The following is a 27905-nucleotide window of genomic DNA, read 5'->3' as shown; positions in this document are numbered from 1 at the left end:
TTATTCAGTTAGAATGGTATAAGCTACAATCATGCCAAGTTTCATGCTTGTAACACAAAGTGCACAATTTGATCACTTATCCGCTGGGCTATTGGGTAATAAAAAGGAGTATGCCTCTCGTTATCAGAAATGTTACCAGTTTTTTTTTGTCAAATGACGTCACAGCAGGTTACGTCACGTTCCATAATGACGTCATAGAACTTGTTCCATGACCTGACAGTGTTGGTTCAACCAGAGGCCATCTATTATATGGTCTGATGTTCAACAGCCCGCTGCGAGGAGTTTGAAGCAAACTTGCAATCAAATTTATGATACTGTTTTGTCTTTTTTAACACATGTTCCATCCATTTTAGCTATAACAGGGGATTATACGGTAGGACATTTATAGCACTGACCTATCAAAACTCGTGTTACATACTAAATTGAACACAGAATCTGTTCGTTCTCGGGTTAGGTTACAGCTAGGGTTAGGTGTAACAGTAGAATCTGTTCGTCCTCAGTGTTAGGGTTAGGTGAGAGGGTGAAATTATATGTTTGTTTATATGTTTTTTTCTTTAATAGGCCAACGGCTAACATGACAAATACATCATACATACTTTCAAAAGCGCATTGCAAACATTTGCCTCCCCCCTCCCCGCACCCGACCCAACCCACTTGCAAAGACTTTTGCACTAAAGATAGCAGAAGATAGCACTAAAAAGGAAATAAACATTCATGGATAATTCAGATTATAGTTTTGCTTTACCTGAAATATATGATAAACAAATTTGGCTAAGTTGAAGGTTAATACTTCAACTTTAGTTTGTAAAAGACTTATAAACTTCATCATGTTTGGAGACTTGTATACGTCCAGAGTTAGGTAGCGACGTCTAAATGCCAAGTACTTAGGACAAACTGTGATAACATGATATTCATCCTCTATGTCATTTTTGCAAAAAGGACATAATCGGTTTTCTAAAGCTAGTTTTGGTCGAGCCCATTTTCCTTTCTCAATCATAAGTGAATGAGAAGATAATCGTAGTCGTGTCAAGGCTACCCTATAGTTTATAATATCAATTTGAGATAAATACTTTTCCATGGTAAGTGATAAGCAAATATATTCTTGTTTCACTAAGTGAACTTAGATTATATTTCCACATTTGAGAATGTATATCAATAACCCTTTGTCTAAAAGCACTGATAAATGCTGTACAATTTATAGTCAATTTCTGTTGTAACCAGAAAAAAACCATATCCATAATGAAACAACAAGTCTCTAATGAGAGTAACCCATGTCGTATATGTTGGATTCTGCCCAGCATTGTCGACTAGTGCCCTATATATAATGCTTATATATCGGTTTCCGTCACAGGTGATAATCTTAATCCAATATTTCACATTGCGTACCAATCTAATAGTAATCAATGGCAGTACGCCCATTTCACCATAGACAAAAGCTGATGGTGTTGAACTTTTAACACCCAGAACCTGCTTAATAAACTTTAAGTGGACTCTTTCGATAGCTGGCGCGTCCATAAATCCCCAAACTTCACAGCCATAGCATAAAATTGGCAGTACTAAGGTTTTAAAATAATTGATACTGCTGCGCAGGGGACATATATGGATTGGACAACAATATTCGTTGTAACGAAAATAAGGATTTCATAGCCTGCTCCGATAAAGTCTTTTGTGCCTTGGAAAAACTACCTGTTAACGAGAAGACAATACCCAAATATTTGAAACTATTAACATTTTCTAGTACCTGATCACCATAATACCAGATTTTTCTCTTGGACAATCTACCCCCTTTTCTGAAAATAACAACCTTAGTTTTATCTGTATTAACAGTGATGGCCCACTTGTCGCAATATCTCTGTAAGAATCCAAGACCACGCTGCAAGCCCTCGACGGATTCACTGAACAAGACCATATCATCAGCAAATAATAACATAAATAGCTTGATGTAAAACACTGTCATGCCAAAACCATTGCAAGCAGAGAGGTCAGACACAATATCATTTATAAACAATGAAAATAATATAGGCGATAAATTTTCCCCCTGCCTTACACCTATATTTGATGAAAAGAACTCTAAATACCTATTTCCGGGAAGTTTAACACAAGAGGACACATCTATGTATATATTTTTAATTAATGATAGAAATTTGGAACTAATACCCAAAGAATAGAGTTTAAACCAATGGGCTTGCCTATTAACATAGTCAAATGCTTTTCGAAAATCCACAAAAGCACAATATAATTTCACCCCTTTTCTCAAGGCTAAATTTATCAATCCGTGAAGAATAAACATACAATCAGCCGTGCTATAACTCTTTCTAAAACCAAACTGTGCTTCTACCAAGAGGGAGTAGTTATCACACCACTGTTTGACTCTGTTATTTAGAACACTCGTAAACAACTTGACACAAGAGAGAAGTGTAATCCCTCGATAATTATCTGCAACTAATTTACTTCCTTTTTTATGAATGGGGAAAATAACGCCCTTTCTCCATTCAGAGGGGTATTTACCAGATTTCAAAATAGCATTAAATAACATGGTAATTACTGGAGATAAGGTATCTTCTCCCGCCTTAAGGAATTCATTAATAATGCCATCGTAACCTGCTGCTTTATTACACCTCAACTTACTAATTGCCACATGTACTTCAACCGCAGTAATGTCACGGTCTAACTCGTCATCCCAGTGCTGGACCATACCGTTGTCAGATAGCATCTGTTAGGAATAGGGTCAGGCAAGGGGGCGTGACAATAGAATCCGTTCGCTCTCAGGGTTAGGGTTAGTGTGTGTAATAATAGAATCTGTGCGCCTTTAAGGATTTGGGTTAAGGTTAGGTTAGAAGCAAACATATTCTATAGGATCTCCCTGATCTGACCACATCACTGAGGTGGAGCAGCCTAATGGTTACATCGTTCTCCGGCGTCACGCTGAAGGCCCGGGAACGTTCTAATCCCCACATGAGTGCAATATTATGTGTGAAGCGCATTTCAGGTGTCCTCCGCCGTGATATTTCTGGAATATTGCGAAAAGCGGCGTAAAACCATACTCACTTACCCTGACCATACCGGTATATGCGACCAGTGAACTAACGCAGTAAGGACAGCCACACGCTTGACATTGTGCACCTGGCAACTGGCTCAATTTACCGAGTCATTCATATGCCTCCGCACCTGCACCGCTTCAGTGAGCACAAGTGTGGTTCACAACATGCAATAGTGTTTCGTTACCTGGGACATGCTGTTACTCTTTACTGGACATTTGACATGGAAACAGCTACAAGCGTGTTCAAAATGTCCAAACGGCGACCACAACAGCTGGCTATTTTGATAACAGTAACGTCGTTGTGGACGCGGATACTAGGTCAACCTTGGGCAGGTAAGCTTTCATTGTTGAAACAGTAAGGACAATCACCGTGGCTCGTTCACGCTGCCATGCACCAACTGGACCAGCAATATAGGAAATATATATAGGTATTTGTTTGGTTATTTGTGCACTAATATGCAAGCTAAGTACAGCTGCACTCCCACTGGTATGAAGACTTAGTGATTACGAGAAGTCAAGCGCGTCGGTGTCAGTGTATGACAACACCCCATGAAATTGTATCCGTACCAGATGTGATGCCCTGTTGGAGTTATATTTAGACTCAGGAGGTAAAGCAGGTTCGTCGGTAATTTTGCACAACAGAACACTACGACGTTTTTCATTGAAGTGGATTTCATTTTTAATTATAAGATTTAATTTGGGCTACGGAGATATGTGAGCAGCCTAGCGACAGTTCTCAACAGAAACTTAAGACAAACGTCTGGTATATTTCACGATCAAACTTTTATATTTCACGATTGTGTCGTCACGTCATTAAAGGAGATTCGAACACACGATCTCAAAGTGGACGAGGTTATCTTTAAGAGGGTAGTTATTTGTCTACCTTGGATGTACCTGGGCCATGCAGATAAATACAATAATGTCAAAATGGCCTCATCCAGAAGTTAGGCAAATATGGAAAACTATTAAAAGGAAGAGCATATAGAGATGGTGGTGGTCGGTTGTTTTGATGATTATTAAAATATTCAGGATATTAAACTTAACCCCCTGTCGAGATGGGCTTGTATGACGTCATCGCCATTATATAATGGTAAATATGGGCTTTGTTTATATGTAAATACACACCACTTCTGATAGAATATACTGCACCTAACCCCCGTGATGTATTCTCCCTGTTGTATTGTTCGACAAGCAACTCCAACTCATCGTTTATTTACTTAATGAATAAAAATCGATGTGCATTCTGTGAAAACCTGCGTAACGGGTTTTAGCAATGTGTACACGCCGTTTTTGTATTTTAAATTTCCTTTAAGCGCAAGAAGATATCGGAGACACTTTAATCGATAAACATGTTAAGAATAGCTTCATGTGTGTTTTTAGTATTTACGTAAAACAACTTTATACTGTAAGCGAAATGCTCCGCAAATTCTATTTTCAGCCAATCAGGAAACAGTTATCGAGGGTGGAAATATGCCCTGTATAATCACTTGCAACCTATCCTTTTTCATATACCCTTACACTCTTAACAACAATATGTCAACTTGACCTTCCTTCATCTCCATTTGTAATCTTCATGACGAACCCCTGAACATCCAGGTTAGAATTTGTTTTCAGCAACCCATGCTTGACGAAAGAGCCGACTCACGTAATCGGGTCAGGCTCGCCTCGCTCATTATCATGTCGTTGACACATGCCACTGTATCTCAGTTTCTTTTGATCACTGGATTGTCTGGTCCAGATTCGATTATGGTTGAGTGTGGTGTAAAACAAGTAAACGATTTTACCAGGAATTAACTTAAAGACTACTACCTGATTATAAAATTTCATAATAACAATTTACAAAATTAGAGGAAAAATATATATTTCATTCGCCTGCCCGCTCTGTTATTGGTTGAGGAACACATTAGGACATATTGAAATCTAGTCAATACGGAAAACTTCCTCTGTCTGAACAATTGTTATATTCAACAAACAATATTTAAAGATTTTAACCTACAGAATAATTCTCACTAATGGGTTTTGTGGTTAATGTTGAACAACTCACAGAAACAAACTCCGTATGATGGTTAACAGTTGGCACCCACCTGACCCTATTCACGACCTGTGACACCTCTTCATACCTGTCACGTGCATAGCTGACCTACATTGACGAACGTTGACCTTTATGACCCAACACTGTCGCTGTTACAGGTCATTGGCTCCCTCCCTCTGCAAGCCGTCTGCGTCCTGTTGTTTATTTTGTTGACAGTTACATAGACAGATCCTTTACTACAAATGCATAAAATCGGTGATTTACAATGTGATTAGGTTGTCTGACAAAACATCCACTTGCACAGTTTGAGATCGATTGGATCATTGGATGAAGAGATATTTACCAAAAAACGTGTCCACATGCATTTCATGCCAAACTATAGAGCTTGAAGCAGCGACTGAAATATATCACGCCTCTCTCAAATCGTCTCATAAATATATAATTGTCATTATCAGAGCAGAATATGCTTAAAGCGAGCGAGGCGCAAAGAAATAGACAGTTTGGAGTTGGATTTATGGTGGAACAGAATCTTTCCTTCGATTGGCATCCTAGAAGTTGGGTACATGAAGAATGAGGACTATCAGGGATATACGACTTCTTTATTCTGTATAGGCGACGTTTCGACATTGATTCTAATGTCGTTGTCAAGTAAGTGGTACATGGGAAGTAATTAAGGTGATATATACATGAGATGTTTGCATGATAGATGAGGGATGAGTAGAAAATGAGTTTTTTAGTACAATAGAAAAGGTTAATAACACAGGATTAAGTGGGTTGATAGGAAGCCAGTAAAGAAGATGTCATGGTTGTATACATAAGAGATTAAGGATGTTGATGGGCAGCCAGTAGGGAATGATGTACATAGGTTGTTTACATAAGTGATAAAGGGACTGTTGGGAGACCAGTAATAAAGTGATGGTTTACACAATGAATAATGTACAATGGTTGGGTAGGGTTACATGAAATTAATTCAGCATCTTTGTTGATGGCTGGGCAAATCTTTATGTGGAGAGCTTCAAGTGGTTTTCGGGTTTTGAGATCAGAATGTCCCCCTCGATGACCATGGTGGCGTTCCAACTGATATTGTGGTTTGGGTTGGCTTTGAGACTGTCAGTTATATCGAATTTTGAGGGGTTTTTTCTTACTGAGGCTTGGTGTTCTTTGATCCTAATCGTGACTGGTCATGATGTTTCACCAGTGTAGGATTCGCCGCAGTCGCAATCTATCTGGTAGACGACATCAGCGGGATCTGGCTTCTTTGTCGGGGTGGGTCTGTCTGTGGCCTGCAGGAGGTTCTGTATTGTGTTGCCTCTTTGAAAGATGACATTAATGTTGGCTTGCTGCTTAAGGAGTCGCCGGATGTGATGGCTAGTTGGTCCAATGTAGGGGAGGCTGATGGTGAGGGTGCTGCTTGCTGTCGGGGAGGTTTAGTGTCAGGGTCGAGGGTGTTGTTGATGGTCAGGTCGACGAACGATGCAGGATATTTGTTGTAGTTGGTGAAGACATGTCTATGTCGAAACGTCGCCTATACAGAATAAAGAAGTTGTATATCCACATAAAAATAGACCTCATTCATGAACAGAATCATGTAGATGTGTTCAGTTTCATGTGCCAGAGAGCCAAGACATTTCAGCAAAAACAGACGTGTATTACTTTGTGAAATACATGACATCAAGCTTAATGTTTCTAACTACTATGACTGTTATGGTTTGGTAATCATGGTATATGTTGGTAATAAAGTGTCCTGTGGAAAACTGCGTTACCATGATAACAAGTATTTCTGTACTTGGCAGATGATGAATGCAACAACGTCATCGTGCCAGACCTATCGAGACAAGAAGTGAGGTCAGAAGGCTACCCGTCCGGATATGAACTGTAAGTACAACTAATGGCACCTCCTCCCAGATGTTAAGCCTGTCATCACGTGGGCAGTGGGGTAGCCTATTGGTAAAAGCGTACGTTCGTCACGCCGAAGACCACATGGGTACAATGTGTAAAGCCTATTTCTGGTGTCCCCCGCCGTGGTATTCCTGGAACATTGCTAAAAGCGCAGTAAAACCCAACGCACTCACTGTATCACAAAATGGACATGGCGAGAAGGGATAATTGACAAAAAAAACAACAAGAAAACCCATCAACATCCCGGTCCTGATCGATAAAGTCTGTCTTTCCTGTTTAAACTCCTCAACTCTTCATAATTGTGCAGTATGTCACAAGCTCTGGTGTGTAAACAATTTGTCCCTGACTTTCTTAGTAGCAGGATCCGTGAGGATGCGGGTTACAATTGATCTTCAGTAGCCCATGCTTGTCGTAAGAGGTGACTAACGGGATCGGGTGGTCAGACGCGCTGACTTGGTTGACACACGTCATCGTATCCCAGTTGTATGAATCAATGTTAATGATGTCAGTCACTGGGTTGTCTGGCCCAGACTTGTTTACTGATCACCGTGATACAGCTGGAATAGTGCTGAGTACGGAGTTTAACAACAAACAAAATCATACCAGCAGACATACCTATTACACGAGCAAACATACCAGTCATACCAACAGCCAACCCTGCTATGTGAAACCCAGGTCGGAATGAAATGTTTCTGTCTGAGACAATAAGACAAAGGTTTCTTGAACCTTTCTCCCTAAATGGCGATACTTATGGTTGTTGTTTGAAATGTTTTATTCCTTTCGTCATCAAGGAATCAAGAGTGCAGATGGGAGTTTGATGCAACGAAGTGGTTTAACCAGAACAAAACACTTAGTGTGCAATTTGTCGTGGACATTGAAAAGACTACAGATTGTTCAAGAGAATCTGTTTCAGTGTATGCTTGTAAGTATCAAAACACCTCTTGCTAAATACATGTATCTTACACTGAGCCTAATGAATAGCATACACAACAGAAAATGCCTCTAACCTCAATAATATTTATTTGACATTTTTACGGGAACAGTTATCTTGATCTTGGTAAAAATGCATAAGAAATTTTACGAAATTGATTGTTTAAATTTAAATATGTTTGTCATTGTATGTTAAAAGTGCTCCATGAGAGTACTCGGTGATTGTTTTATCTTACCAGTCACATCGTCCAGCAATACACAGCTAGCGGTTATGTGTGGTCAGACTGTAAGACAGTATACGTTCTTCATCAAGTCCCTCCTGGTTGTACTGAAGACTGGATCTAGTCCTACACAGGGCCGGCGTGGTCTTAAGATGACACACCAGATGATTGATGGTAAGTCAAGACTTTAAGATAGCCACTAGGATGGTAAAGAGACAGGGTTATATCTTGTATGCTGATACACCAGATGATTGATGGTAAGTCAAGACTTTAAGATAGTCGAACGGGGTTATATCTTGTATGATGATACACCAGATGATTGATGGTAAGTCAAGACTCTTGTATGATGATACACCAGATGATTGATGGTAAGTCAAGACTCTTGTAGGATTATACACCAGATGATTGATGGTAAGTCAAGACTCGTGTATGATGATACACCAGATGATTGATGGTAAGTCAAGACTCTTGTATGATGATACACCAGATGATTGATGGTAAGTCAAGACTCGTGTATGATGATAAACCAGATGATTGATGGTAAGTCAAGACTCTTGTATGATGATACACCAGATGATTGATGGTAAGTCAAGACTCTTGTATGATGATACACCAGATGATTGATGGTAAGTCAAGACTCTTTTTATGATAATACACCATATGATTGATGGTAAGTCAAGACTCTTGTATGATGATACACCATATGATTGATGGTAAGTCAAGACTCTTGTATTATGATACACCAGATGATTGATGGTAAGTCAAGACTCTTGTATGATAATACACCAGATGATTGATGGTAAGTCAAGACTCTTGTATGATGATACACCAGATGATTGATGGTAAGTCAAGACTCTTGTATTATGATACACCAGATGATTGATTGTAGGTCAAGACTCTTGTATGATGATACACCAGATGATTGATGGTAAGTCAAGACTCTTGTATGATGATACACCAGATGATAGATTGTAGGTCAAGACTTGTATGATGATACACCAGATGATTGATGGTAATTCAAGACTCGAGTATGATGATACACCAGATGATTGATTGTAGGTCAAGACTCTTGTATCATAATACACCAGATGATTGATGGTAAGTTAAGACTCTTGTATTATGATCCACCAGATGATTGATTGTAGGTCAAGACTCTCGTATGATGATACACCAGATGATTGATGGTAAGTCAAGACTCTTGTATGATGATACACCAGATGATTGATTGTAGGTCAAGACTTGTATGATGATACACCAGATGATTGATGGTAAGTCAAGACTTGTATGATGATACACCAGATGATTGATTGTAGGTCAAGACTCTTGTATGATAATACACCACATGATTGATGGTAAGTCAAGACTCTTGTATTATGATACACCAGATGATTGATTGTAGGTCAAGACTCTTGTATGATGATACACCAGATGATTGATGGTAAGTCAAGACTCTTGTATGATGACACACCAGATGATTGATGGCAAGTCAAGACTCTTGTATGATAATACACCAGATGATTGGTGGTAAGTCTAGACTCTTGTATGATGATGCACCAGATGATTGATTGTAGGTCAAGACTCTTGTGTGATAATACACCAGATGATTGATTGTAAGTCAAGACTCTTGTATGATGATACACCAGATGATTGATGGTAAGTCAAGACTCTTGTATGATGATACACCAGATGATTGATGGTATATCAATGTGGTTTTATTTCGTAATCCACATTGTACAAGCACGTGAGTGATGAAAATGGTCCAATTTTGCATGTAATGTTTGGGGTAACACTTTCGAATTAAAGTACAAATTCTTGTATTTTGTTGGTTGAGTCCCGGCCGGTTTTATCTAGCCGACTCAGCCACCTATGTTTCCATAGAAACGAAAGTGTTACAACGGCGAATCTAGATGAGGTGAAATGCACCCCTCTGACAGGTGGATATTGGAACAGCTACCCTGTCCGAAATCTATGAATAAATACACTACCTACATACATACACACACCTCTACCCACCCCTACCTACCACCACCACAACTACTACTGCTACTAATTATTCACTTGTATACCGCCTGGTATCCATGTATACTGCGTTAAGAGTGAGTGAGTGAGTTTAGTTTTACGCCGCACTCAGCAATATTCCAGCTATATGGCGGCGATCTGTAAATAATCGAGTCTGGACCAGACAATCCAGTGATCACCCGCATGAGCATCGATTTGCCGATCCCGTTAGTCGCCTCCTACGACAAGCATAGTCGCCTTTTGTGGCAAGCATGGGTTGCTGAAGATCCTATTCTAACACGGATCTTCACGGGTCTACTGCGTTTAGAAGGTGGCCAAATGTAACAAATGGGGTTACATTCCCAATATACAGCACCGATTCTCCTACCTTTGTGGATCATTTTTTGCAACTTTCCAACAATTTAAATGCACCAGAAGTAAACATTTAATATATTTGAAGCATGCACTTGTGTATGTGTCCTTGAACCAGTACTGCACCCCAGCAACCCACTCAGACCCCCCGAGATGGCCGTGTTTGTTTTTTCCCTAGTGTCAAGTACCAGGAAAAGGTTACAGCCCAGAAGAGATCTGGTAAGGCGCCACCAGTGGATCCAACCGCCGTCCTCAAGACAAGACTTAGTGCTGCACCTACTACACCACACAGACGCTAAACGTAGCTTTGACACAGTCTACCAAATTAAAATAGAAATCTATGAATGACCTCTTTTTCGATTCAGACGAATCCTGCCGTGAGTGGTTGTATTCAGATACACACAAGACAGGTGCCATTCATTCACCCAGATATCCTGATCCGTATCCGAGGTAACTATCTACTGCCAAATCCAAGAGGTTTTGAGTATGTGCGTGTGTGTGTTTGTTTTGTTTTTGTTTAACGCCGCACTCAACAATACTCCAGCTACATGACGGGTTTGTAAAAAATTGAGTCAGGACCAGACAATCCAGTGAGTTTCAATTAAAACAATAGAGATACGATGACGTGCACCAACCAATATCTAAATTAACCCTGTTCAACCATATCAAGATTTTGTTTACATTGCATACAGAACAGTTGCGAGGTATTGTTGAATAGATATTGGGTAGAATGCCGTCGGAGGGCTTCACATGTTACGCTTGTAGCTTTCAGAGATGCACGTACCACATACGGAGTCGGACTCCCAACCGTAACGCCGAACTTAAAGTCATCCTTTCCGAGCTGAGCAGTGACTGTCACAAGGAATATGTCCTGGTCTATGACGGTATGTATCATTTACATGACGGTAAAACGCAAAAAGATAGCAACACCATTTGGGTAATATTCATGTTTTTTCCCATTTTTCTGGCCTTTGAAATACAATAAGACACCAAGACGTTATGTGTGGATACACTCGGCTCTTGGCTGTTAGCGTAAACCACTTGCTTACTTGTCTGTATCATGACTGGTAGGGGTTCGACTCTCTTTCACTGGTGGGTTCCTGATAGGATGCAATAGGAATTTGAATACGGATCTACCTGCGTCCAGTAAGTAGGGGTGAAACGGTACGCTCTTACCACGGTACGGTACGTATTGCGGTACAACGCTTTGGGTTCAGTTTTCTGACATCATACTATACATTTTCGGATGGCAGTGTTTACTCGCGCCATATAATGCGTTGTGTTGCATCACAAGAAACATCGTAACAGAGACCATATGGTCTCTGATCGTAAGTACTCGGCTGATGACGTGTCTTTATCATAAAGTTGACTTTTATAAGTTATTATGATGTTCCGCTGTTCGTCTGATTTGAAATAACTGAAAAAGGAACAGAACCCGTCAACTGATCTGGTATCTGCAGTTGCTGTCTTGCTATGTAAGTAGACGACTTCTGGCGATCTCGAACTTACTTAGAGGAAAATAGCGGCCGTCAAGCAAAGAAATGCATAGATTTTGACCAAATGATTAAATTTCTAGACATGTTAGAAAAGGTTTAAAATGATTAATAAAACGACGGTACGAAAACCGCAAATACCGAATTTTTGGATTGCATTACGGTATACCGAACCGAAGGCAAAATACTGCGGTTCTACTAATACCGCAGTATACCGTTTCACTCCTACCAGGAAGAAGCAGTCTTGGTTGTACCAAAGGGAGACGAAAGTGCTGGTTCAATATACAATTAGGCCGTTGATGTATTCCATTTGCAGGACTGTATGTTGACTACTACGACAACTACTACTACGACGACTACGACTGCTACTACTACGACTACGACTTCTACTACAACTACGATTATTACTACTACGACTACAATTACGACTATACAAATACGACTACGACGTCTACAACGACTACAACTACGACTACAACGACGACTACGCCGATTACGACGACGACGACTACTTTCATTGTGGTATTATTTTCATTTTCCTATAGAATTACAGGTTCTTCGTTCAAATCGTTTTTCTTGTAGCAAAAGTATCAATCTTAATATCATAATCAATCATGTATTTCATTATGTCTAGGGAATTCAGAAAAAGGGTCCTTACTTGGAAAATGGTGCGGTTCAGAACGACCGACGTTCAACAGCCTGAGACAACAACTCTATGTAGTGTTTGTGAGCCATGACAACATCAGCGGACGAAGGGGGTTCAGGGCAGATTTCAAAGACGGTAAATATGGAATTGAAGCTTTTGATTTTCGCTCTCGTTAGGGATGAGTAAAAAATATTATATTCAGCTTTGCTAGTATGATTTCACGGTAGAATCTGTTGTAGGTGATTGTAACCTACAATTTAACGTCGCATTATTTCAGTCGTATGGCGACTGATTCATCGTAACAAAGTGGTATGTGTATCCCGATGAGAAATAGCACAAGTTAAAGAAAAACAAGGAGCCGCCATTTTGAAATCACACATTTTCGATAATATTTTTCGCCTATATTATATATATATATTGGGGCATATGCATTCACTTCCTATTGATGCAATAAGAAACTTATTATCCATCACGACTTGCCTGGAATCGATAATTGAAACTTCGAGGCGAACAGCATCCAAACTGAGAACACTTGCCATATATGGAATGTAAACGATTGCTCCGTACATCGAAAACAGTCGCACGCGGTGCTGTCGGTGTTTGCCGAGCTGGTTTCAATCGCAAGTTGCGCGTATGTTTTTGCGCCAGACATAAGCGTCCTTCATTCGTCACCACTCGCCCCTTTCCGTAAACTCCAAGAAGCTATTCGGCTTGTCCCGGAATAACACGAGTTGGTCACGAATGAAGCGTCCTTTTGTCTAGGACTGTGTTCTGTGTCCAAAGGAGTTATGGGATATTCGTAAAGAGCACTCCAAGGGACATAACTCTATTCGGCCGGTAGAGGATGTGAGTTGGTTTAATGCAACGTTGCATTAATTCATTCGGACTTTTAAATTTGATATTGTGATCTAAATGCTTAATTGCTTTTGGATAAAAATTATAGTATAGAACAAACTTGGATTGGATGGCTGATTTGCTGTCGGAATTGGTAACAGAGGTCTGATGTTCTTTCACTCGGGTGTTGATGGGTCAGGAAGTTTCGCCTATGTAGCTCTGCCCACAATCACAGTTTATTTTGTAGATGAAACATTTTGGGTTGTTCTTTACGGTGGCGGGTTTTCTTCCATTGGCATGGAGAATGTTGTTAAGGTTGGAGGACGCGGAGAAGGTGGTATCTATGCCAGCTTGTTGTTTTTCAACACCCGAGTGAAAGAACATCAGACCTCTGTTACCAATTCCGACAGCAAATCAGCCATTTCCGACCACATCAAAGCAAGCCCCAATCATCAAATAGAGTGGTCTGACATCACCATTCTCTCTAACAAACAAACAGACTTCACTAAACGCAAGCTCACCGAAGCCATCCACATCAAATGCCAAAAAGCCCACCATCAACCGAGACCAAGGATACTTCATTCCATCCGCTTATGATGCACTCATCCACCAAGCTCAATCTACTGTATAGACTCTGCTGTATAAACATCTCATTATCATTTGTACATCATTGGCTTCCACGCCTGTCCTTTGTCTACTCTCTGGCTTCATCAGCTTTCTGCCTAGCCAATTATGTCAATTATGTTGTTTTCTTTGTTACATTGTTACATCCAGTATATATATACTTCCCCCCTTCTTCATGTTCCATTATGCTTGACAACGGAACAAGAATCTGTATCGAAACGTCGCACTCACGAATAAAAAGAAGTTGTTATCCATAAAGTTTGTTCTATACTGTACTTCCCAACTTCTAAAATGCCACTCAAAGAAGTTATGGAATAAATTAGCTTCCCTGAGGGCTGATAGTATTATTCTGAGAAATGCATTATTTATTTTTAGAGAAGTGTGGTGTGAAATAGTGCCTTTAATGTTTGCAATATGAGCTACAAATAACTGTTTCCATGATCGATGTGTTTATCAATCAGTGTCAAATAGTTATAATACCAGATTGTCTTGAAAAGGTGAGCGTATCCTGCCCCATCCGCCACATCACAAACACACGCAAAGGCAAGATGGTTCAACAAGCAATGTCTGTTTTAGGTAAAGGAAGAGGATGATTTAATTCCAAATCTATTGACTTCTGGATATGGATAAACATATGCTTCTGTAAACGCTGAACAGGGGTATTTAGTTGGAACACACACGTTAGCGTTAGTGATGTGGGTTGAAAATCTAGTTTGAATAGTATTGTAGTTACGTCACGTTCCACCTTATCCGTGTGTCAAATTGACAGCCAAGAATCGTGCTGACGGTTTAAAGATGAGATTCAATAGTCCCTTTATACAATTACACAGTCTAGAACGGTCTACCCTTCAAAGGAACTGCTGAGACTGCCTTCTTAAAAACACAACCTCCAGTGATATGTATTGTTTCAGTCATATGTGGAGGCGCGGCATCAGCTGGACAGTACTATGGAAACGACATCGTATTTCCTGGGCAAGAGAGAGCATTTCACCAGTAAGTATGTGAACCCTCGCGATTAGTCAGGGTTACGATTTGTAAGAAAACCGGGGCGGTTGAGTAGCATAGTGTTAAAGCGTTCGCTCGTTACGCCGAAGACCTGGGTTCGTTCCCCATATGGGTACAATGTGTGAAGCCCCTTTCTGGTGCCCCCCGCCGTGATTTTGCTGGGATATTGCCAAAAGCGGCGTAAACACATACTCACTCTTCAGAAATCCATAGTTATCGTAAGAGGCAGCTAACGGGCTGAGGTGGCCACACCTGCTTACCTGGTTGATAAATATCATCGTATTCAGTTTCGTAGATGGAAGTACTGTCTCAAAGAGCTGGAATATTGCATAGTGTGGAGTTAAACAACAAACAAAAAGAAGTATATGTTTATGAAACATAGTGATAGAGCAGCCAAACAGTCCGGATTCATGAGAATCACATCTGTCGACTGTTACTGATCGATCTTTTAAAACACAAAAATCAACCATTTTTATGTATCAGATGAACAAATGATTATTAAGTTATTAATGCATTTATTCTCAGTATGTTAGATATCTTTACACAAATGCCTAGGTGAGTTTTTGTTTTGGTCAGTTACATCACGTGTCGCTGGTACATCAGACCTTCCCGCGGATTTACAGGCTTGATGGTGGAGTTCAGAAACCTTCAGGTCGACTGTGACAAAAGCAGGATTTCAGTGTATGACGGTAAGAGTGAGTGAGTGAGTTTAGTTTTACGCCCTACTCGGCAATATTCCAGCTATATGGCGGCGGTCTATAAATAATCGAGTCTGAACCAGACAATCCAGTGATCAACAGCATGAGCATCGGTATACGATGACATGTGTCAGCGAGCCTGACCACCCGATCCCGTTAGTCGCCTCTTGCGACAAGCACAGGCTGCTGAAGATCAATTCCAACCCGAATCTTCATGGATTTATGCGAGAGGAGGAGCCGAACGTTAAATGGTTAACAAGCATGGGTTGCTGAAGACCAATTCTAACCCGGATCTTCACGGGTACTGACGAAAAGTACCATCAATACCATGAAAATATAGATCTATGTTAGATTGTTGGAGTGACTCCCCGATCTTTTGTAACTGGTCCCTTTGTTTTATAATGATTGTATAAGTGGTAGAAATGAAACACATTCAAACAAATTTCCTATGTATTCCGCACTGATATAAAATATGGATAACAAAAAGTTTGTTTTCCGCAAATCCTTATTTATTATGCCCATTAATGCATTGTGTGTTGTAATGTCAGGGCCAAGCGCTACAGACTACACAAGGACCTGGAAGATCTGCGGTAAAATGGATTATTCCTACCTGATTTCCGGGGCGGGCGTGTTCATCGAGTTCAGTAGCCAAGGCAACACAGCAGAGCCGGTCTCCTTCAAAATCAAATACAGGGGGAGCCGCGTTACAGGTAACGACTTTCACACCACTCTCATGGAGTCTCGTGCCGCGTTACAGGTAACGACTTTCACACCGAACTCATGCAGTCTCGTGCAGCGTTACAGGTAACGACTTTCACACCGAACTCATGCAGTCTCGTGCAGCGTTACAGGTAACGACTTTCACACCGAACTCATGCAGTCTCGTGCAGCGTTACAGGTAACGACTTTCACACCGAACTCATGCAGTCTCGTGCAGCGTTACAGGTAACGACTTTCACACCATACTCATGCAGTCTCGTGCCACGTTACAGGTAACGATTTTCACACCGAACTCATGCAGTCTCGTGCAGCGTTACAGGTAAAGACTTTCACACCGAACTCATGCAGTCTCGTGCAGTATTACAGGTAACGAGTTTCACACCGAACTCATGCAGTCTCGTGCCGCGTTACAGGTAACGACTTTCACACCAAACTCATGCAGTCTCGTGCTGCGTTACAGGGAACAACTTTCACACCATACTCATGCAGTCTCGTGCCACGTTACAGGTACCGACTTTCACACCGAAGTCATGCAGTCTCATGCCGCATTACAGGTAACGACTTTCACACCAAACTCATGCAGTCTTGTGCAGCGTTACAGGTAACGACTTTCACACCGAACTCATGCAGTCTCGTGCCGCGTTACAGGTAACGACTTTCACACCATACTCATGCAGTCTCGTGCAGCGTTACAGGTAACGACTTTCACACATAACTCATGCAGTCTCATGCCGCGTTACAGGTAACGACTTTCACACCGAAGTCATGCAGTCTCATGCCGCGTTACAGGTAACGACTTTCACACCGAAGTCATGCAGTCTCATGCCGCGTTACAGGTAACGACTTTCACACATAACTCATGCAGTCTCGTGCCGCGTTACAGGTAACGACTTTCACACCAAACTCATGCAGTCTCGTGCCGCGTTACAGGAACGACTTTCACACCAAACTCATGCAGTCTCGTGCCGCGTTACAGGTAACGACTTTCACACCAAACTCATGCAGTCTCGTGCCGCGTTACAGGTAACGACTTTCACACCAAACTCATGCAGTCTCGTGCCGCGTTACAGGTAACGACTTTCACACCAAACTCATGCAGTCTCGTGCCGCGTTACAGGTTACGACTTTCACACCGAAGTCATGCAGTCTCATGCCATGCAGTTGAAGTGGGTTTGGGTGGCAACGAGTGTTTGGAATTTGTTGAACTCTCACAATTGATGATTATATTGTGAGTTAAGAACAAAAAAATGTCCCAAGATATTATTCTGTATATCCCGATAGGGTGAAATTTTCTTTGTTAATGAGTACTGATGACAATGTTCTTATCCGTAAGTTGTCAACCTTTATCTATCAAGCATTGTCTCTAAGAAATAAACATAATAATCCATAGAATGTATGTACTCGTATTGTAATTTGTTACGATATGGTATGATGTGGTGCGATATGATATGATATGATATGATATGATATATGGTATGATATGACATGATGTAATACGGGGTGTTATGATATGATCTGATACGACAAAGTAGATGTAATGCGATGTTATATAATGTGATACATTTTGATGCGATATGACATATTGTGATTTGACTATTTTTATTCTTTTCTATGATATTGTGTACTATGTTCTTGTTTACTATGGGCCCGTGGCCTTCAGTATGAATAAAGATTGATTGATTGAATTGATGATTGGCTCATTAGCAGTGAGCAATCAGCGAGAAAACTGGTTAGCGTCATTTTGCAGATATTCTTGTTCAGGTTGTTAAACCATGTAAGTACACAGAACCAAACTATGAGGCTTTCTGTTGTTTTTTTGTTTTATTTAGAAATTCCACATCCAATTTAAAATGATGAAACTTGCGCCTTTAAAGGGATGACAAACATATCATGAACATAAACCTCCCTAAGAAATGTGAAGTGAGTTTTCTGAAGATTAAACACGTTTTCAGGCCCTGACAACTTCCATGACACGTCGTCAAGTGTTTCAAAAACTAAAACAGTAGTTCCAAAGTCGTTTGTGTTTGATTATGAGTAAATATGATCGATTTCGTTGTCGTTTGGTCACTGCGACCAATCCCGATTATTTCAGTTAGTCGGACCACCACTAGAGGCAACACGTATAGATGTAGAAGCTGTGTTTACTGCAGCAGAAGTTGTAGAAGCCATAAACATATAGTTGTAGTTGTCAAGGCAGTAGTTGTAGTTGCTGTAACGCTCGTTCAAGTAGTCTAAGCAGTGGTTGCCGTAACTACAGCAGTATTTATAGCACTGTAGCAGTAGTGTTACTGCTTTAGATATTTGAATGTCCGCCATTACGTGCCAAGGCATTGAAACTGATAGCCTGATACCGACATGCAGTGTCTCCCGGGACAATCTATAACAATTACCTGCAAGTCGTACGACCTTGAGAAGTTGAAGGAGTGTCACTCCTAATTACAGTCGAACCCCAATGTCTCGAACTCGGTTGAGACGAATTCTCGGTTGTCTCGGACTCATCTCTAGGTCCCTTCCAATTTCCTTATATCTATCCATATTTTAACCCTGGTGTTTCGAACTAGATGTGTCGAATTCCCGGTTGTGTCGAACTCACTTTAGGGTCCTGAAAATCCCTAATAAGTACACATTTACCCTTTTGTGTCTAACTGTCTAAGTTGTTCTTGCAACAGGGAAGTCTATAGCGATTACCTGCAAGTCGTACGTATGTGAGACGTTCAAGGGCTGTAACTCCCAATTACCTTTGTGGACATGCAAGTGCCCTCCCCCACACATACATACAAGAATTAACACTACTCAGAGAAGATACTCACATAAACTTATTTCTTTCTTGTTTAACACTACATTTCGCAATTGTTTAGCAATTAATATAGTTTCACGCCTTGATATTACCGAGTTAATGTCAGTATAAAACATGCAGTAAACCCTAATCCTGCATTCAAGTTCAGGGGAATAATCCTTTATTTCTTGTCCTCAGGTTGCAGACTGAAAGGAAAGGAGGGCGACAAGGCTTACCTTGTGGCTTACTCTTACGAACAGATACTCCTGTCCCCGGGATATCCCGATCTATATCCAGAGTAAGTAGCGTTGCTGTATATCATTGTTAGCTTGGAATATCATGACTTCAATGTGTACCATGCTGGAATGACACTTTTTCCAGTACCTTCAAGATATACTGGCTAGAATGACACTTTTTCCAGTACCTTCAAGATATACTGGCTAGAATGACACTTTTTCCAGTACCTTCAATATATACTTGCTAGAATGACATTTTTTCCAGTACCTTCAAGTTATACTGGCTAGAAAGACACTTTTTCCAGTACCTTCAAGATATACTGTCTAGAGTGACACTTTTCCCAGTACCATCAAGGTATACAAGCTAGAATGACACTTCTTCCAGTACCTTCAAGATATACTGGCTAGAATGACACTTTTTCCTGTACGTTCGAGGTATACTAGCTAGAATGACACTTTTTCCAGTACCTTCAATGTATACTAGCTAGAATAAAACTTTTTCCAGTACCTTCAAGGTATACTAGCTAGAATGACACTTTTTCCAGTACCTTCAAGGTACACTAGCTAGAATGACACTTTTTCCAGTACCTTCAATGTATACTAGCTAGAATAACACTTTTTCCAGTACCATCAAGATATACTGGCTAGAATAACTCTTTTTCCAGTACCTCCAAGGTATACTAGCTAGAATGACACCTTTTCCAGTACCTTCAAGATATACTGGCTAGAATGACACTTTTTCCTGTACCTTCAAGGCATACTAGCTAGAATGACACTTTCTCCAGTACCTTCAAGGTATACTAGCTAGAATGACACTTTTTCCAGTACCTTCAAGGTATACTAGCTAGAATAAACTTCTTCCAGTACCTTCAAGATATACTGGCTAGAATGACACCTTTTCCTGTACCTTCACGACATACTAGCTAGAATGACACTTTCTCCAGTACCTTCAAGGTATACTAGCTAGAATGACACTTTTTCCAGTACCTTCAAGGTATACTAGCTAGAATGACACTTTTTCCAGTACCTTCAAGGTATACTAGCTAGAATAAACTTCTTCCAGTATCTTCAAGATATACTGTCTAGAGTGACACTTTTCCCAGTACCTTTAAGGTATACTAGCTAGAATGACACTTTTTCCAGTACCTTCAAGGTATACTAGCTAGAATGACACTTTTCCCTGTACCTTCAAGGTATACTAGCTAGAATGACACTTTTTCCAGTACCTTCAAGGTACACTAGCTAGAATGACACTTTTTCCAGTAACTTCAATGTATACTAGCTAGAATAACACTTTTTCCAGTACCATCAAGATATACTGGCTAGAATAACTCTTTTTCCAGTACCTCCAAGGTATACTAGCTAGAATGACACTTTTTCCAGCACCTTCAAGGTATACTAGCTAGAATGACACTGTTTCCAGTACCTTCAAGGTATACTAGCTAGAATGACACTTTTTCCAGTACCTTCAAGATATACTGGCTAGAATGACACTTTTTCCAGTACCTTCAAGATATACTGGCTAGAATGACACTTTTCCCAGTATCTTCAAGGTATACTAGCTAGAATAACACTTTTTCGAGTAGCATCAAGATATACTGGCTAGAATAACACTTTTTCCTGTACCTTCAAGGTATACTAGCTAGAATGACACTTTTTCCAGTACCTTCAAGGTATACTAGCTAGAATAAACTTCTTCCAGTACCTTCAAGATATACTGGCTAGAATGACACTTTTTCCTGTACCTTCAAGGCATACTAGCTAGAATGACACTTTCTCCAGTACCTTCAAGGTATACTAGCTAGAATGACACTTTTTCCAGTACCTTCAAGGTATACTAGCTAGAATAAACTTCTTCCAGTACCTTCAAGATATACTGGCTAGAATGACACTTTTTCCTGTACCTTCAAGGCATACTAGCTAGAATGACACTTTCTCCAGTACCTTCAAGGTATACTAGCTAGAATACCACTTTTTCCAGTACCATCAAGATATACTAGCTAGAATGACACTTTTTCCAATACATTCAAGGTGTACTAGCTAGAATGACACTTTTTTCCAGTAACTTCAATAAATACTCTTCTTCGAGTACCTTCAATATATACTTGCTAGAATGACACTTTTTCCAGTACCTTGAAGATATACTGGCTAGATAACACTTTTTCCAGTCTATTCTATATATACTGGCTAGAATGACTTTTCTTCGAGTATCTTCAGTATATACTGTCTAGAAAGACACGTTTTCCAGTACCTTGAAGATATACTAGCTAGAATAACACTTTTTTCCAGTACCTTCAATGTATACTAGCTAGAATAACACTTCTTCCAGTATTTTCAAGATATACTGGCTAGAATGACACTTTTTCCAGTACCTTCAAGGTATATTAGCTAGAATAACACTTCTTCCAGTACCTTCAATATATACTGTCTAGAGTGACACCTTTTCCATTGCCTTCACGATAAACTGTTTAGAATGACACTTTTTCTAGTACCTTCACGACATACTAGCTGGAATGACACTTATTTCCAGTACCTTCACGATATACTGGCTAGAATAACACTCCTTCTAGTACCTTCACGATATACGATTTTTGTCGACCTTTTCCCTTTACACCATTCAACTGTCTCCAAAATGATCCAAACGGCTTCTGAGGTAGCTGTTAGGTCAACTGATGCCTATAGAAAATACTTCTTAAAATCTACAACAATTGTTTTAATCACGTTGCTACCAATATTCGGTTTCAGTCGGATACAGTGTATGTGGCAAGTGAAGACTGGCCTTCTCGTGGACATTGTCATGATTGATGTTGTACGGCTGAATCTCCACTCACAGCCTGCATGTGACGACAGCATCAGTTTATATCATGGTGGGTACTCCACACACCCAACACATTACAGACAGGTAGTGCCTTTGCATTCAGGGCCCCGTTTCACATTGCAATCTTAGCGCTAAGATGACCGTTACTTCTATACTTTATATACATAGACTTACGACGATCGCTTTGTGAAAAGCTCCCGGAAACTGATTGCCCCCTTTGCAGTGTAAATGTAATGTAAATAATAGCGAAAAGTAAGATTCCATTACCATCACTGTTTCACATCACCATCAGCGAGATATCAAACAAATATGCCGCTGAAATGTCAATTTTATTAAGACTACTATTTACATATTTAGGTAGAAGTTGATACATGTGGTGTTATCTAAGGCAAGTGAGTTTGTTCATAATTGCCTCTGTTCCCCAAGCAGAATAATGGGTACCCGGTAGAATAAGTCATGTGACTATAACCTTCTAGCCTAACAGGCACTTTGGGTTATCCGGGGTAGTAATGTGCAGTGCTATTCATTGTTAACGCCATGAGCATACTTAGTGTGGAGTTTGGCGCTATATAAGTGGACATATTATTAATAAACGTTTATAAACATGGTGTAAGAAATTGTGCTTACACTGATGTCAATACAGGTCCAATATCTGATATCAGCAAGACACCGGCCATGGTGTTGTGTGGCACCACGACCGATGTTTTCTACAGCACTGGTCGGTACGCTACCATTGTGTTTTCAACCAATGACGTTGGAGTAGGAAGCGGCTTCACCATCAGTTACAAGTCTGTACCAAAGAGTACGTATCGCATATCTCCCATAAGACAAGGTAAAGTGGGTTTAATTTACAATATACTTACGAGGTAACACACACTGGGGGAAAGGGTGCGTATATAAAACATGCACCAGTGCGACCTATAATTGAAAATGCATCCTTATATACATCTATAAGTGCACAAATTATCAAAATATTTCAAAATTGTGTCTGACCAGTACATGTCCATACATTGATCCGTTTACACATGCGAGTACCTGTAAGCTATATTTACTACTCATCAGTAATCATTGGGTTTGTATGGAATCCTGGAGGGGACATTGTTGCGTTGTCGCCCTTACAAAAACAAGCAAAAAGTGGCAACATTCACCAACGTGCGACAATTAACGCGACGTTTTGGCCATGTGTCACGTAGTTTATCATGCTTTTTGCGGGATAGGCGTTATCGGAATGCCAGTTCTTCGAGATTATGGATACGTTTTAATTTTGATAAATTTGTCAAAGTGCAGCCTGTTTTTGTCTGGTGCAACGAGGTATGTATGTCAGCATGCGCCCGGTGCAAGTAGAATCAAGTTCCTAAATCATCTCACACCTCGAGCTCCTTCTGCCAGGGATCCGTCTGCATTTGCTTCCCCAAGCTATTTGGTGCCTTTGTTCCCGATATGAAATATGCTGACTACATGTATTGAAGTTTCTGCTATTTACAAGAAAATTGATCTTTAGAATTGATCTTCAATAACCCATGCTTGTCGTAAGAGGCGTCTAACGGGATCGGGTGGTCAGGCTCGCTGGCTTGGTTGACACATGTCATCGGTTCACAACTGCGCAGATCGATGCTCATGCTGTTGATCACTGAAATGTCTGGTCTAGTCTGGATTACTGACAGACCACGGCCATATAGCTGGACTATTGCTGAGTGCAGCGTAACATTCAACTCACTCACTATTTACAAGAAGCAATAATGATTGTAAACACTATTTACCATTTTCAGAGAGCGCCGATACTGGAACCGCAGCTTCAGTTTCATCCAGTGCGTCAACGATAGTGATTGTTTGTTGTGTAATCTTCATCATCATCACCATAGTGGTTATCGTAACTTGTTTCGTTTGGAGAAAAAGACGCAGTGATCGCAATCGACAGCCACCGATTGTCCAAACATCTCCGGATCCAAACCCCCAGACTAGCGGCCAGGCAACCCCATTTTTGCCGCCCAATACCACCGGTACCACCAATCCTACCAATACCCCCGCTACCACCAACACCAGTGCGTCGCCCCCTGAATACCAGGATGTAAACTTCCTGCCCGTCACAGAACCATCAGCGCCAGAGATGCCGCCTCCCAGTTATGAAGATGCTGTGTCGAAGGGAATGATAGACACGGAAACTAGGTTTTGAGGCGTTTTGACAAGGTGTCTTCAAATTATAAACAGACGCTTTGACATGCATCACAAGGCAGTGGTCAGAATGTGAGTGAGTGAGTTGTTTTTAAGCCGCTTTGAACAGTACTCGATCGTAGAGTGTCTGCATAGCGTGGACGTAAGGTCATCAGAAAGTAGTTTCCTGATATCTAGTGTAGCTGTCTCATTGTCAGAAATATTATCCACGCATTTAGTACATGGTATTTGTCAGGAAGATACTCTAGGACATGGTATTGGTCAGAAAGAGACACTGGAACATGGTATTGATCAGGAAGATACTCTAGGACAAGGTATTGGTCAGAAAGAGACACTGAAACATGGTATTGATCAGGAAGAGACACTAGGACATGGTATTGGTCAGAACGAGACCAGTGGTGATTCCAGGTTAGATGAAGTCACAAGCAGCCTTTGCTGGTCGTAAGGGGTGACTAAATGAATCAGATGGTCAGACTTGGATGACGTCACGTAAACGTCGCTCATAATGTCAATCACTGAAATGTCTGGCGCAGTTATTTGAAGACCCCGTTACAGAGCTAGAAAGTCGCTACGTTATAACAAACAACAAAGACGCCCATCTACAAAAAGTTGATTCCGAAAAGACAAATCTGCAGAAGCCTACGATGACTTGTGGAGTATTTGTGTGGAGTAATGATGCTCAGTTTAAAAAACCTCTCAGTGGTATTTCCCAAAAGGAATCTGTTAACACCCAGGACTATCTCAGACACAAGTGGAGGCGTTGCACTCATATATTGTAGGAGTGGGTTCTTTCTCATCTGATTGGATGAATGGGTAGGGCAGATGGCCGAATCGTTTTAACGGGTGCGGCCAGGTTTCCCCGCTCATAAAACTGCTCCCCGGAAGACAATTCCCCACTGGTTGCAGAAATGTCAAGAACGTCTGGGGGTGGGGCGGAGAACATGACCTGGGGAGAATTTTCTTAGTAGGGGCAGTTGATCTGACGCCATATTAACACATCTTAGGTGTGGCGTGCAAAAGCTTTAGAAACTAAGCGGCCGGAGTGAGGGTTCAGATGCTACGAGCTTGGTGAAGCATCTCAGCATCTTTGATTATAGGTTCTTGAATATGTAACAATATGTGAGCCTGCTTTTAGCATTACCAGCATCTCCACCGAAACATCCCACTGAAGGTGAAATTGAACAGAAGTTGAACTTTATACTTGTATTCCGACTCTGTGTTCTGTTATGAATTCCTTTAAAAGAACATTCCAGTTTTAATGACATCATATATTGACGGGTTTCAGAGGGCAAAGGAAACGATTTCTGCTCAGGAACACTCAGCCCTGAAAATACCTTTGTATTTTGAATACAACAGAAATAGGGGGTCAACCGACAGTGTTGGATCCAAGTGGATTAAATATGTATTTGAATATATGCAAGTGCATTATTGTTTATATTATATATGTTTTATATAACATTTTGTATGATTTTATTGCGAGATACACGAGTCATAACACCATCGTGAGCGTGTTTGTTTTATTTGTTTATACACGTTTTATACATGATGACAGAACATTACACAGTAACATCTCACTTGTAGGACATGTTACTGAAGTACGTGTTGTTTGTTTGTTTGTTTGTTCTTTAAGGACGCATTCATCAGTATACCAGTTGTAGTTTATCACGGCGGGCTTGAGGATCGAACCTCGTTCACACAAACTAATGGTTAAAATGTACCGTGGTATCATGACATTTCAATCAGTTACAGAACTGACCATGTAATCCATGATAGCATTCTTTTATTCACGTGAGCAACCAAATCATGATGGCTCTCTTTAACATTCACTAACATGTGCAGGGCTCTAAATCCATCGTTTTACCGTGACATGCAATCAAACATCAAACCTCACCATGCAACCCATGGCCCACTTTTTCCGACAGACAGTATTATGCTCGGGACCGGACTCCCGATCACCGCGGAATGAACGCTGCAGTTGGGAGACATGTCAGAAATTAAGTGTAGAGGATATCAATACCTGCTGTTGGCTGCCAGGTTAGTTCCTCAACAGGAAGATATAGATGTCACGTAGTCTCAAATAATTGAAGACTGTGTAGTCATTGTTCCTTACATCACAGAAGACGTGGCCCGCCCGTGAAGATCCTGGTTAGAATTGGTCTTCAGTAACCCATGGTTGTCGTAAGAGGCGACTAACGGATCGAATGGCAGGCTCGCTGACTTGGTTGACACATGTCACCGTAACCCAATTGCGTAGATCGATGTTCATGATGTTGATCACTAGATTGTCTGGTGCAGACTCGCATATTTACAGGTCACCTCCATATAGCTGGAATATTGCTGAGTGCGGCGTTAAACAACAACCAACCACAGAAGTCGTGGCCTTAAACAGATCAAGTAAAACAATCGATGTAATGCAAGCTATCATATATGGACACTAATATTTATGCTTATTCGTTTAGTAATGGTGATAGATGTTCCCGAACTAAACGCTTCATCATCCTGTCTGTTAAACTGTATCGCACTCCATGTATTAATTAAATATACCATATAATGTTATATAACAAAGTCATTTTCAGCATACAGGTAACCACATTAACCACCTAAGTCATGCATATAAAAATGAAATTATCACTGGTCAGCGGGAACCGGTGTTGTTTTCAAGCATGTGCTTGTGCAAGTCTTCTTTTGAAACAATTTGGGGTGGCCCTGACAAGGGCCGTTGAAATGATCGTTTATCCGGCCGAGTGGTGGGTCGCTTTCAGTAGTAATAGGGGTTCCCGTAGGTTCCAAAGGCTGGTTTGGTGTTGGTTTTGGATTGTCTCTAAACATTCTTGGACTGTTGGCTGACCCGTCTGGTTGACGGAGACTGGACGTTTCTGGGTCTTGTTGGGGCAGTCAATACTCCGATGATCTTCTTTGTCACAGTACCGGCAGCTGGGGATGTAAAAGCCGTAACTGTAATGGCATGTGTCTTTTCCACAGTTGTAGTAGGTACTGTTTTCGTGCCTGTTGTTGTCGTTTGCTTTTTGTCAGTTACTACAGTACATTAAACGCCCGATGTAAGCGTCCTTCACTATACTGGAAATATTTACTCGCTGAAATGTGTCGTTATATAGTCTACAACTCGTGTCGTTCGCGTAGACGGGTAGGCACCCTTTGCATTGGGGGCACTGCCACACGGGACACAAGGGTGGTGATGGAGTCTCCAACGAGATCAATTCTAACTCCCAGTTTTCCATGACTAGGACAATCAGGCGACGGTCAAATAATGGCGGGCATAAACACATGTGCTCGGGGAGCAATCATTACGTCACGAGATTACGCGAGATCAAGGGAGAGGCTAATTATTCCTTCCTCATTATACGGCTCAGCCAATCAAATGACCACATCA

At 40.8% G+C, this 27905-nt stretch overlaps 1 protein-coding gene across 1 annotated transcript; it reads left to right on the top strand.

Annotated features, from left to right (window-relative positions):
* The first annotated feature begins 3034 nt into the window (after positions 1-3034).
* Positions 3035-26113, top strand: LOC124257572 (tolloid-like protein 1). Its single transcript, XM_046691669.1, has 14 exons — positions 3035-3373; positions 6866-6947; positions 7763-7893; positions 8141-8296; positions 10858-10942; positions 11258-11376; positions 12620-12766; positions 15001-15082; positions 15671-15783; positions 16341-16502; positions 19487-19586; positions 22270-22391; positions 22986-23144; positions 24112-26113. Exons 1-14 carry the CDS (start codon positions 3157-3159, stop codon positions 24513-24515), a joined length of 2079 nt encoding a protein of 692 aa, XP_046547625.1. The 5' UTR covers positions 3035-3156; the 3' UTR covers positions 24516-26113.
* Positions 26114-27905: the final 1792 nt, after the last annotated feature.

This window comes from Haliotis rubra, unplaced genomic scaffold (assembly GCF_003918875.1).
Source record: "Haliotis rubra isolate DU_JTF1 unplaced genomic scaffold, ASM391887v1 Scf667, whole genome shotgun sequence".
Classification (NCBI taxonomy): domain Eukaryota; kingdom Metazoa; phylum Mollusca; class Gastropoda; order Lepetellida; family Haliotidae; genus Haliotis; species Haliotis rubra.
This window is presented reverse-complemented; position numbering and strand designations above follow the sequence as displayed.

Excerpts from the sequence above, each read along its gene's own strand:
- LOC124257572 (XM_046691669.1), top strand. The coding sequence starts at position 3,157 with ATGCCTCCGCACCTGCACCGCTTCAGTGAGCACAAGTGTGGTTCACAA. Across the intron at positions 8,297-10,857 it reads GACACACCAGATGATTGATG|ACGAATCCTGCCGTGAGTGG; the intron begins GTAAGTCAAGAC and ends TTTTCGATTCAG. Across the intron at positions 12,767-15,000 it reads CAGGGCAGATTTCAAAGACG|TCATATGTGGAGGCGCGGCA; the intron begins GTAAATATGGAA and ends GTATTGTTTCAG.